The 14,394-nt window shown below is 36.1% G+C and overlaps 1 protein-coding gene across 4 annotated transcripts in view; it reads right to left on the bottom strand.

Annotated features, from left to right (window-relative positions):
- The window catches only part of CACNA2D1 (calcium voltage-gated channel auxiliary subunit alpha2delta 1), a 471,141-nt gene that overhangs the window by 377,626 nt on the left and 79,121 nt on the right, over positions 1-14,394 (bottom strand). For all 4 annotated transcript variants that reach the window (XM_090287282.1, XM_090287283.1, XM_090287284.1 and 1 more), the window contains exon 2: positions 13,884-13,965. In XM_090287282.1, the coding sequence (XP_090143408.1) occupies positions 13,884-13,965 (82 nt within the window). The remainder of the gene's footprint in view (positions 1-13,883; positions 13,966-14,394) is intronic.

Raw genomic sequence — 14,394 nt, 5'->3', positions numbered from 1 at the left:
TAAGGAGTGAAGAGGTGAAGGGATTAAGAAGTACAAATAAGTAGTTACAGAATAGCCATGGGGATGTAAAGTACAATTACAGGAAATGAAGTAGACAAAGAAGTTATAGGCATGACCCATTGACATGAATAATGTGTGGGGATTGCCTGAGGGTGTGGGGCGTGCTGGGTGGATGGGGGGCAAAAGGGGGAAAATTGGGACAACTGTAATAGCATAATCAATAAAATATAATTTAAAATGTAATATCTAAAAGGTGACATCATTTATTGAAATAACTGATTAATAAATATACCTAATGTTCTAGAAATCATTATACTTAGTATTATGCCATTAATTATGCCATAGAATAATAATAGATACCTCAGAGATTCTCACTCAAAGCTAGATATGCTTCCGAGGTTTGAATGACATAGCATATTATATTAGCAATCATTTTTAGGCAGCTTCTCTATACCACTCACTTTAAAAAACCTAAAAAATACATTCAATTAGCCATTGTACTAGTGAGAACACTTGGGATTCAGGCTTTAGAATGTCAGAATGGAGGGAGTTTCAGTCCCATTTCACATCCTTAAAGAACCAAACCACTGTCCAGACCCACAGAAGGTGAAATGGTAACAAGGCACGGTTAGGCAAAGTGAGTCTGCAATATCATTCTGCTCAGAATTCACCTTGGTTTCAGCACTACGTAGGGAAAGAGAAAAGTCTCATGGGATGAGCAAGAAAGGTAGCTGAGAATTACAGGTCAGTATGTCCACTAGGCGACTGCTCTCAGTGCACGACTAGGGGATGGATCCTGATGCAGAGACTGAGAGACTGACAATGAGAAGCAGAGGTCCAGCTGAAAACCACCCAAGGCTGAGAGGCCCTTAACAGAATGAGGAGATGGACCAAGTTCTTGTAGCAATCCCACTTAATGTCTATGCCAAGTGAACAGAAGAGAGCAAATACACTAGACATTCTGTATTACAAGTTCCCCCTTGCACCAAGATGCCAAGGAGCAAAATCAAGAACACTAGAGAATACTGAGACTTGGAAATTAAAATTTATTAAATTTATAATTGACCACAAAATCTTTTAACCTAAGAAAAGATAACCTTGAAATGGTGAGACTAATAATTTTCCTCTTCCGGGAGAGAGAATGGCAGCTCATGAGTAAGTTCCCGAAACAAAAACACAGTCCAATTTCTGCATATTAAAATTTCAATATGTAAGTTTTGACAGCGCCCTCCCTCAATCCTTAAACAATTACTTCCCTCCCATGGAACTTGTCCTGCACAAGCAATCAAGATCTCTGCAATGCCCACGGTCATCTTTATGAGCAAAGTTTCTTCTTTGGCAGTCACTGATAAAAGAGGAGCCCTAGGAGTTTCCTTATAAATGGGTAGCATTATTTTAATGTATGACCTTGACCTTGGCCCTTGCTTAATTGTATTAGAACACATCAGACATGTGAGCAGCTAATGTCTTAATCAGTGGCCTGTAAGGAGCCAAGTACAAAAGATCTGTATGAATAATAGTATACTGAGCCAATCAGATTCTTTGACCATAGGATGATAGTTGGATGTATCAAGGGCAGCAGTAGAAGCAGAACTGCAAACACTAATGGGAAGAAAACAGACTTCAGATACTGAGTGACAAAAGTGATAGCTGTGGTGAGTGACAGAAGTGATTTGCTATGATAGGTAAAATAATGTCCTCCCAAAGATATGCACATCCTAAAACCCAGAACCTGTGAATATGTTGTTGCATGGCAAAGGGAAATTAAGTTTTCAGATGGAATGAAGCTTTGCTAATCAGCTAAACTTAAAATAAGGAGATTATTCTGGATTGTGCTGGTGAGTCCAGTGTAATCATAAGGGTCCTTAAAAGTGACAAGGAAGATGTGACTATGCAAAAGAAAACCAGAGAGATGCTAACATAAGAAGAAAGTCTCAAGAACATGGAGATTTTTGCCTATATGCCCACTGCTTCGGCCTGCCACACAATACAATGCATGCACATAGCAGGCACTCAATAATATTGATGGCATCAATTAGCAAACACACTGAGATGGGTTATTGCACCACGCTTTACTAGGAATGGGAATGCTAACTTCTAACAAGTGTGCCTTATATTTTAAAATCAATACTTATTTTAAACCTAAAAAACAACAAGTCTATGTAAGGTACTATGTAGTCATATAATGCAATATAAATACAACATGTAAATGATAATTAGAGTAAATACAGAAAACAAGCTAATGATCAATACAAAAATCAGGGTAACACTAATAGGAATATTAGTGTTTCTATTATCTGAAGAAGTACAAAAACTATGCCATCAGAATTCAAAGGAAAGTAAAATCACATGGGTTATGATAGTCAAAAAATGGGATTACAGCCAAACTCTGGAGTAAATGTAAAAAACGTAAATAAGGGAAGGAGAAAGTCAGAACATGTGTAAAACAATAAATTATTGGAAAAAAATTGAAAAACTAATTGGGACACTATCATGAAGAGCTATACAATTCACAGTGTTGGTTTTTATCTTTTTAAGTAGCCAACTCCAAACTATGTTAGCCTGAAAATAGCTAGCTCAGAACATCTAGTGCCTATTTCAGCAATTAGTACATACGAAGATGTAGTGCAAGAGCTCAGCTCCAGGCAGGTTTACTTTGGATTCAGTGAGACCAAAAAACGACAGTGGAGCACTGGAGAGGGAAGTATACCAATTTAATCTCATGGCAACAGGCAAGAACAGGCATCAAATCTGCCTTCAGTCTCAGGGCAGCAGACGAGGACAGGAAAAGCAGGATCTGCTTTCAGTCTAGTCTTGCAGCGGAAGGCAAAGACAAGAGAATCAAGGGAGCCAAAATCATCCAACCCACTGAACAGCAGGAGTCCGTATATATACAAGAAGTTAACAAAAGTGGTACGTGGCCAACCTAAGCTGTGTAATGCTTACACAGAAGGAATTCTCATAGATAAGGGTGACCTAGGAAAATGAAAATACATGTGCGTAGAGGCAGGGATCCTGGCTATGGTCACCCTGACATGACAGAAGAATTCAAATATAACATAGGCTGTTCATTTTAAGCACCATCAAAATACACACACACACATGCAATTATATACATATACACGCATACACATATATAAACATGTATGCTTACTTGGTAATATTCTCAAATTTATAGTGCATATTTCTGATAACTACATCAAACTGGAATTCTATTAATGGGGATTTGGTGATGACACTTTTGAGCAACATATTAAAAGTATAAGAATGAACAGAACAAGTGAAAACTTGTTCACCTTCCCCATACTCCACATATGGTGACCATATCTAACCAGAGATGAAAGTGAATAGAGAAACTAAACTATAACAACAAATAAGATGGGCATGAAAAAGATTCACAGTAAGAATACGGTTTTAATTTTGGAGATATTTCACACATAAGATAAATCATAAGTTCACATTTAAGAATACTTAGAATAAAAACAAGAAAAAATATGTATAAGAAACTGTCTACTTACTTGGTATTTTTTTAATTCCTTAGATAAGTTAATAACCTAGCCTCTTTCCTTTTGCATATCTTGAACTATATATGAATTGTGTATGTATTTTAACCAGAAAATTTATGTACAATTAAAAGTGAAAGAGATCATACTTGATTCTACTAAAACTAAATTAAAAAATAATTAACCATAGGCTGAGTGAGATGCTTGTTTAAAGTCCCTAACCCCTATGACCTAAATTCACTTCACTGCCAACAAAAGAATTTTTAAATGCAGCAGTTTAATTTGTCTTTAACCATCTTAGTAGCAAGTGACTTTTCTAAAGAAAAACTGATACCTACAAATACTGATGTGTAATTTTATAAATTTCTATTAATTTAAGGATTTTCATACATGTATTCTTGCCTCAAATTATGGTCCTTCTTAAGTTTTTCAACCCCAGTGATACTGACATTTTTACCATCCTTGTTGCAGGGCAATGTCCTCTGCACTATAGGATGTTTAGCAGCATATTGGGCCATTATACACTAAATGGTAGTAGCACCCATCTCCCCCACCCCCAGCTGTGACAGTGTTTCCAAGCATTGACAAATGTCTCTTAGGGTACAGTATTGCCCCTGGTGGAGAAACACTGTTCTCTATATAGACATTAAAGATGTCTTCATGGAAAAGAAATAAGTTATATGTTGCATACTGAGAGTGTGCAGTAACAAATAACGGTTTTTTATGCCATTCATCTTCATTGTAAAGAAAAAGCTAACACTTGGCTCTATCACTTCCGTGAGTTTTTAGCTTCCGTGTCTTTTGTGAAGCTCAAAGCCAAGAAGACAGCACGGCCACCATCCATCACTCACTGTAATCAGTGTTACCAAGTCAACAGATTGTTACTTGGAGAAACAACAAATAACAATGTATCCCTCAAGTACCGGCATAACTTAAGACAGTATTATTGACTGATAATGGAACAGATTGGTAAAGTAAAAAAGAAAACATTTTAATAGTCATTCACTACTGTTTGTGAACAAATAGTACATCACTTAAAAAACTTTTTAATAAGGCTGCTGTGGCTCAGTGGATTGAGCGTCGGCCTGTGAACCAAGTGTCACTGGTTCGATTCCCAGTCAGGGCACATGACTAGGTTGCATGTCAGGTCCCCAGTTGGGGGCGCGAGTGAGAGGCAACCACAGTGATGTTTCTCTCTCTCTCTTTCTCCTTTCTCCTCTCTCTAAAAATAAATAAATAAATAAACTAAATAAATAAATAAATAATTTTTAAAAACTTTTTAATAAAACATTCAAAGTCATTATAAGATTAGAAACCCCCTTAGAGTTCATTTTATTTGGTATCTTTGAAAATGAATAATTAATCACTGTTTTAAAAAAATACAGCTTCTTTAAGAATTCTAGTGAGGGACTAAGTGAGTCAATACTTTATCGATAGTAGATCGTGCAGTCAAAATAATTACTTTCTATATAGGGGGGGAAATGTATTTTCCATAATACAATGATAATCTCAATTTGCCTATATTATTATGGTAACTAGTTACAACATTTCATCATTGAAGGAAGTAAGGCAACTCTGAACAAAAGCAAAACATGTGAAATAAATAAGATATATTTGAAAAGGAATTACATTACTTTTATAAAGTACTTATATGAGTATTATTTTTAAAGATAATTACATTACTTTTAAAGTAATATAAATATAAAGCTACATTTCAAAGAGAAATAAGCATTAACTTTTTCATAGCATCTATTATTGCTATCACAATGCATTTTCCATTCCCTTTTACCCCCTCAACTTTTCTGTGAAGAAGGGAGAGTGTTACACTCTATCTCAATTGACGGGCAGATAAAGGGAAATCCAGGATCATGCAGCTACTTAGCAGCATTACCAAAGGAGAAAAAAAGATTCCCACTCTATTGTTGCCTGTGCATCGTGTTAATTCCCTAGTCTTAATCACTAATGATTAATTATGTCCTGCATTACTGTATCTTTTTTTGCAAATAAATTAATATATTAAACTCTCTACCATCTAGAAAATGAACATTCTATTTACATAAGATGATGTGACCAGTGTCAAAGAAAAAACATTGGTCTGTGTACCCCCTGAGTTACTAATGAAATTCTTCCCTCAAAACCCTTGTGTAAATACTAATTTAATTAAGAGAACTGAATGCTCAATATTTAGACATGTTTTATATATACACTTTTGAGAGAATACTGAAATATGAAGGTATCAATTTTAACAATAATGTTGGTGAAGCAAAGACAGGCAGTCCTATCATGATGCCATAGCAACTGATTTTACTTTCAAAAATAAACTTCCAGGTTAAGAAAAAAATTCAATCTACAAACTTTTGAAAATCTTTGCATGTTCTAGACTAACATGATAGAGATCCAGACAGAATTTCCATTAAGAAGAAAGCCTTATAACAACCAGGAGACATGCCTCATTTCAACTGTCTTAACTAGAGTGATACAATAATCTGTTATAAAAAAAAATTGGATTAATTTTTCAATGTCCCACATTAGGAAAAAAAAAGGCCTCTTTGGAAGAAGGTGTGCAAGGCATGTCACACCTGTCCAAAGTCCTTTTGCCCGCTATACTTAGTTTGGCCTGAGGGGAATATTTTAGGTTTCCCTGCTCAGACCTCTGTACTCTTTCTATCCAAGCCTTTAGGATAGAAAAGAGAAACCAGTTTTAAAGTGAAGCCCACAGACCACCCCATGCTTCACCAACCCAGCCATTTAGTTCAGCCAAACCATTGAGTCTCAGGAGGCAGCGCTGCAGACAGGATTAAGTGAGGCCTATACGTATAGACAATCACTCAGGTAATGAGATCACAGGCTTATGCTCTATGAAAACACAACACATGTGTTAATTTAGGCAACATAACCCACAAACCAGTCTCTAAATCTGCAAGACTGTTTTATTGGGAAGACAATCAGTTGCAAGGCATTTGACATTCTAGTGGTTATGAATGATGCCTTTTAACCCTACTGCTGAATCTGCTGCCCCCCAGAATACAAGACTGCCAGCCTCTTAAACCAAGCATACCATTGTCCGAGGACAGCCAACTGACCTGGTGTCTGCAAGATCCTTCCCCATGTGGGAAGGCCACCCTCCCCGCCACACCCCCACTCTTATTAGGGATTTCTGGACCCAAGGATAGGTAGGACGACGACCATGTCCAGCTTGAAGCAGCTAGAGGAGCATGAGACCTTCACCCATTGTCCTTTGTAAGATTATAAAGAGTCTTAAGTCTGAGAGGGGGGAATTGTTACAGAGCGTGGGTCCCCTCCAAAAATAAATTAATTAATTAATTTAAAAGAAATATTTGGATTCAGAAGATAACTGGAGAAAAGGGAACTAAAAAAAGGAAGTATGGAGGGATGTCACTTAATGTGGGATGCAGGTGAAGATTTCTAAGTGAACATACATACTGTGAACACTCCAAGAATACCTACTGTTCCTTACAAGATGGGCCTGGGAGGCTAAGAAAGCATCCAGAAAAGCTGTAGGAAAGACCAAACATTATACATAGGAGAGGGAAGGAGCACGGAAGAAAATGTATATGAGAAGCCTGGGATTAGTGTGAGGTCCAAAGCCTGCAAATGTTTATGGCTGGATCCTCAGCAAGTCAGCTCTAAACACCCCTGGGCCCCAGGGCTAGGACTAGGGTGAGGCAGGTGAGGCACCTGGCACACAAAGTGTCAGGAGCTATTCTCACTCTGACCATTAGAAAATGTGGCCTCTTAAAATGCTGCAGCTTGTCCTCACCTGTTTTGTGCTGGGAGCGCATGAAAGGGGAGGTGGGGGATCCATTTGAAATTGAAATGAGGGGGCACTCTATAGCTTTCAAAATATAGCCTTCACACCTGCTTCCAGTACCAAATATGTTCCCCACAGAGATAAAAGAGTTACTGAAGACTTAACCAAGAGTAAATGACACCATCTATCACTTCTTTTGTATAAAGAGGTTATGAGAACATTTTGGATTCCTAAAGAGAAGGGGGAAGTGTAAATTAAGAAGTGTACGAAGGAAGTAACAAAACTCCCTGATGACGATAATTTGCTTACATTTATCATGGTTTGTTGTCCCCAAGTCAGGGTCAATCAAGTGTAACAACTGAAGATTTCTGACATATTTATGGAGTTTTGTTTTCTTTTAATACAACTTTTTGTAGACTCAGAAACCCAAACAGAAGTTTCTACTCATCTGTTTATTTTTAGAAACTTTTTCAAGAAGCAAATTCTTATTACAATAGAACCCACTGATTAGAATATATAATTTGGGTATTGATCAAAATTAGGTATATCTTCATCAATAAATATTTATCAATAAATTAAATTTAAAAAATGATTTTGGCCAATGTTTCAAGAACTTAAAACTTGTTTTTAAGAACATTAAGACCACTTTAATTTTTCAAAAATATTATCTATTCATTAATAGATATAGGATGATTAGCCTGTGCATTTGCCAGCATAGTAACTAAAGGAATGTGTGTTTAAAAGTAATAAAATATATTTTAAAATATTCTGTAACTCAGATTGTTTAAAAATGCATGTGTTTCAAAATCTGAAGACCTTTTTCTATTTTTCTTAATTTATAAAGATTAAAATATATAAATACAGAATCTATTTTGTTAGCTTATCTTTAATACATTTTTAGACATAGCTCTTATGAGAACAGTATTCAAATGTTACACATCAGTGGAAGAGAGCCAGTTGTCCCCCACTATTGGTCCTACTCCTTTCTGCTGTGATAGAGTTGGTATGCAGTCTCTCAGCTAAGGACGCCATAAGTTCTGACCACTAGAATGTAAGCAAAATGCCTTATCCCTTTTTTTTAATCCTCACCTGAGGATGTGATTATTGATCTTATTTATTTTTTAAAATATTATATTTACTTATTTTAAGAGAGAGGGGAAGGGAGGGAGAAAGAGAGGGAGAGAAATATTAACGTGAGAGAAACACCATTTGTTGCCTCTCATACATGCCCAGACCTGCAACCCAGGCATGTGCCCTGACCAAGAATCAAATGGGCAACCTTTCATTTTGCAGGATGACACCCAATCAACTGAACCACACTGGTCAGGACTATTTATTGATTTTTAGAGAGAGAGGGCGAGAGAGAAAAACATCGATGTGAGAGAGAAATATCAATCGATTGCCTCCAGTACACGCCCTGACCGAGAATCAAACCCACAACATAGGTATGTGCCCTGACTGAGAATCGAACCTGCAACATTTTCGTGCATGGGACAACACTCCAAACAACTAAGCCACCCAACTGGGGCCAAATGTCTTGCCCTGGAAGTGATCAGGTACCTGCTTCTCTAGTCTCTTTCCCTGGACATCAGGTTGAAAAATAATGGCAACTGTAGGAATCACCTTAGACCCAGGAATGGAAGCCACATACTGTGTATAGAAGAGCCAACCTGCTGATCCTAAGTTGCTCACCTCTAGACTGTGACATGAGAAAATAATACAGTATACGTTGTCTTATTTCTTTGTTACACTGGCTCAGCCTGTACCTCAACTAATATAATACAATACCCTCAACTAATACAACAAGTGAATGACCTCTCTTGAGTTTTGATTACAGGTCAATAAATATTTTACATGGATTATGTCATCAATTTCCACAATTCCATGAGCTGAGACATCTTGGCCAGATCACAAAACTATCAATTGAAAGAAAATAAGTATTTTTTCTTCAGGTGGAAGGCCATAAAGATAAAATCAAGAAAAATTATTTTCTGTACCATTCTAAGCAATCCTTTCAATAGATTTACACACAAAACCATTTCTGTGCATACCAACAACAATGAAAGACTTTGCATTCTGCATGTAAATTTTCATTTTACAATTGCTTTCTATACTTCCATTTATTAAAGAAATTCAAGTAAAATGTTCATGAGTGAATAACTGGTAGCAAAATTTTGGCTTCTTATAATTCATATTTGTTAATTAAAAAGCAGTAGCACATTATGCTAAGTGGAAGAGAAAGACAACCACCATATGATTTCACTCATGTGTAGAATCTAATGATCAAACTGAACTAACAAGGAAAATCGGGACAGACTCATAGATGGAGAACAGGATGACAGCTAAGTGAGGGGTTAGGGAATGGAGGGATTGAGGAAGAAGGACTCATGGACATGAACAACAGAGTGGTGATGGTGAGGATGGGGGGTATAAGGGGGATAAATGGTAATGGAAAAATACAATTAAAATTTTTCTAAAAATAAATAAAAAGCAGTAGCATAACCATGTTAACCATGTACCTAATCAGGGATCATCTAACCTTCTCAAAATACAAGTAGCAATAAAAAAAGGTAAAATATTAACTTATATTCTAAAGCATAACAAGATTATTTTTAATTTTGGAGTTCCATCCAATTTATTAGTTGTGTAGGTTAGAACAAAAAATTTAATCTTGCAATTACTTCATGCAAACTAAAGATGATGATGTTCACTTCACAAGGTTGTCCTGAGAATTTATAAGATAATGCACGCAAAGTGCTTAGCATAGTTATTGAACTAATGAAAAACAAATGAAGTCCTTCAGTTGTGTTTAAAAGGTTCTAATGTATTAAATTCACTAAGCAAAATGATAATATTATGTAGTTCCTTCAATTTCATTTTTTCTTCCCTTAATTATTTCATCTACTTTGCAGCTGAGTACATGCAATTAATGGACATGTTATCTTCCAATAAATGATTAGATAATGGAATAATTCATTAAGACATATGGGACTACATCAAACTAAAAAGTTTCTGCATAGCAAAGGAAAACATGAACAAAATTAAGAGAGTGGGAGAACATATTCTCCAATACATCTGATAAGGGGTTAATATCCAAAATTTATAAAGAAATTACAAACTCAGTACCAATCAAACAACCCAGTTAAAAATGGGCAAAGGACCTGAATAGATACATCTCCAAAGAGGACATACAGATGGCCAACAGATATATGAAAAGATGCTCACTATCACTAATCATCAGGGAAATGCAAATTAAAACCACAAGGAGATACCATCTCACACCTGTCAGAATGCATATCATCAATAAATCAACAAACAAGTGCTGGCGAGGATGTGGAGAAAGGGGGACCCTTTTGCACTGTTGGTGGGAATGCAGACTGGTGCAGCCACTGTGTAAAGCAGTATGGAGATACTTCAAAAAATTAAAAATGGATCTGCCTTTTCACCCAGCAATCCCACTTCTGGGAACATATAAGAAGGAATCCAAAACACTAATTCAAAGAACATAAGCACTCCTATGTTCTTTGCAGCGCTATTTACACTCACCAAGGTTTGGAAGCAGCCCAAGTGTCCATCAGTAGATATGGGACATTTACACATGGAATACTACTTGGCCATGAAAAAGAAGGAAATTTTATCATTTGTGACAATATAGATGGACTCGGAGAACACTATGTTAAGTGAAATAAGCCACTATTTGTCAAAGAAAGACAAATACCATATAATTTCGCTCACATGTGGAATCTGATGAAAAAACTAAACTAACAAGTAAAATAGAGACAGACTTAGAAACAGAGAGCAGGACGACCGCTAAGGGGAGGGCAGTTAGGGAGTAGAGGGACTGAGCAAAAAGGAAAAAGGATTCATGGGCATGGACAATAGTGTGGTGACTGTGTGGGGAGGAGTGTATAAAGGGACTAAATGGTACTGGAAAAAATACAATAAAAAATTAAAAATAAAAGAAAAACAAACAAAAAACTCAAATGCATCAGGGTAATAGCACTTCTTAAGCCTATTCATGCTGGCTCTTTCACAGAAGTTAGGCAGGTAACTTTACAAATTTCTCATTTGCAATGTTAGAGTATTGAATTCATATAATAACATCTATCAACCTTCCCTGAGCTGGTACCTTATAGTGCCATAAAGCAATTCTCATTAAATTGCAAATATGTCTTATTTCAGCTCTGTTGTCTCATTACAGCTGCATATGAGCATTCACTACGTGCTAGTTCTATCCCACAATGCTGGTAAAAACAATTACAGTATATAATTTTGGGAGAATCATCCTTTACACAATAATGAATTTCAAACCAAGACCCTGTTAAGTTCTTCCATTTATTCATCTTTTGATCCTCACCATATACCCAGCCCTCCCAATCTCATCTCCAAGTTCAAGCTCAACCCTGGCGTCCTTCAGCCAGTCTCTGCTTTAAATTCCCCTGGCCAAAAGGAAAGGTACCTCTTTGGCCCCCAATGTGAACCTCCTCTCTAGGCAAAAGCAGAGAGGCATATGGATCTTACCTATATAAAATGACGCTCTTTATGTGGCCTAACACTTAAATTATTTTTCTAATAATGAAGTCTGTTCTAGCTCTCTCCCTGCCTTTGTTTTATATATATATATATACATATATATATATATATATATATATATATATATATATGATTCTTTCATTGTACCTTTTTCTATTACTGTAATTAGATACATGTCTCAGAAACAAAAAACCTGTAGGGAGTTTCTTTCATGCTCTCCATTCTATTTTGTTATTCATTTTCAGACAAAGCCATGTATTCATTTAACAATTTTACACTCTTCTTAGAAATCTATACTTCATCAAGAATAGTGGAAATCAGGTGAGACATTTTGTTTTTTTACTTAAGGATTCATTGCAAAGTACGGATTCAGTGAGAGAGAGAGTTCACATATTTACACCAAAAGTAAAAATGAGGTCAGCCAAGAAAGTGGTTTCTGAGGCTGAAGAAACACTGGAGGAGTGAAGGAGCGCTCCCAGAGCAGTTTATTTTTAATCTCAATCTGTCAATAAAGAGAGTCATACAGCTTCTAACACGAACCTGTCAATTCTCATTTCCCTTCTTCTCAACCCACAAACTCTATGACATTCCTAGCGGCTCACTTATTAACCTATACACCTTCATATTCTTACATATTTCACCAAAACAAATCATCACGGATTGCAAGCACCAGCTTACAGGGGCTTTCAGGCATCTTTGCACCCATACAATAGAGATTATCGATTAGCAGAGTGTCAGCTCTCTGGGGAGAGAAACTGTCTCAGCCAAGCCTTGGTAGCCTGCACAGTTACTGGGACATAGTCACTGAACTAAATTTGATCATAGTTATTCACAAGAAACACCTTTCATTTCCAAATATATTCATCTCACAGATACTTAATTTTGTTAAACACACTTTTAGGCTGAAACCTACAATTGTTTTGAAAACAGTTTCTGGAATATTTTTTCAAGTATTTGCTTAATTCATAAGGTGTCCTTATGAATTTCAATTAATAGATAAGGTAAGCATGCATACTAGATTCCCTCAGAGAGGAATATTTGCACAAAAATAGCCATATAATAATCATACATCATACATGAAACTGCTTTTATACATTTTGCCACATTTTTGGAAAATACAAGGCTTCATTGCAACACTAAGACCACAAGACAAAAGTACTTTCAAATTGTTATATTATATTGAAATGGAAGAAGTGAGACTCTTGACATTTAATTTTTAATAAATCTTACAACACTTACAATGTAAATGTTCTTACTCAAGTAAAATAACCTATTTAAGATTATATATAGCCCTGGTTGGTGTGGCTCAATGGATAGAGTGCTGGCCTGCAAACAGAAAGGTCGTCGGTTCAATTCCCAGTCAGGGCACATGCCTGGGTTGTGGGCCAGGTCCCCAGTTGGGGGCACATGGATGTTTCACTTCCTCTCTTTCACCCTCCCTTCCCTTTTCTCTAAAAGTAAATAAATAAAATATTTTAAAAGTATATATAAATATTTATATAATGCTATAATTTTCAAAATTAATTTAAGAGTAACTTTCATATTATTGCATGAATCATAAGAAACACCATAGTTTATGGTGACTCTATTTTTTTCACCAAAGTCTTCATAACCCATCTCAATGACTCACTCTGATCTCCAGACATAGTTGTAAACACTTTTCAACTCCTTTTGAAGATAACGTACCCTCAAAGAATGAAGACATGTTCTTACTGAGGGTATTCAAAAGCATTCATCATGGTACTTAAAGTCACCACTATGTGAGAGATTATAAAATATAGTCTGAAGACTGGAAATGTGACATCCCAGTTTGAACTTTCGGGGAGTCTAAGTATCACATGGACTCATGTAAGTGAGGGCTGCATGTAAACTATAAAGTGTGTGTGGTGATAAAGTGTGATTATATTGTTAGGGATGATGTTTCCTTTTCACAGCAGCAAGCAGTACCAAGGGTCTCTCTCAGAATTTCATTACCACATCCACATGTAAAACCATATCTTATTTATCATATAGAAATACAGCTTCCTAGAAGTTAGAACTGCATTCAAATTAAAACTTATTTGGGTTTTACTCACATCAACAAGCTGGTTGACTCCACTTGCTGTTTTCGCCAATGTGACAAGGTCTTCTTGCATCTTATCCACCCATGACTTGATACTGCAGAAATTAGAGAAGAGAATATTCTATCATATCTCTGGAAAATTAAGGCCACAGACAGCCATTTTTTATGAGTACTGCACATAATTAATTAAATTGTCTTTAAATCCATCTTCTCCCTCCTAGCTCTCATTATGTCCGCCCTCCCATCCTACCTACAAATTATAAAAGCCACTGAAACTTCAGTGTAAAACCTCTTAGAATGCTGACACCCCCAGATCTAAGAGAAAAATGACATGAATGTCTTGTCTAATATGAAAGTAAAATTTGATTAATTTTATGAAAATCCCATTTAAAATTGGTAAACAGAATATTCTAAACTAAACTCGATTCTTCAGCTTGCAGGTCTGAATATAATACTAAGAGTATGCTAAGAGTAGAACATTTCTTTTAAATGCAAGAAATGAGAAATATTTTAAATGTCTCCTA

This window comes from Furipterus horrens, unplaced genomic scaffold (genome assembly GCF_987537825.1).
Source record: "Furipterus horrens unplaced genomic scaffold, mFurHor1.1.pri manual_scaffold_9, whole genome shotgun sequence".
Taxonomy (NCBI): Eukaryota; Metazoa; Chordata; class Mammalia; order Chiroptera; family Furipteridae; genus Furipterus; species Furipterus horrens.
This window is presented reverse-complemented; position numbering and strand designations above follow the sequence as displayed.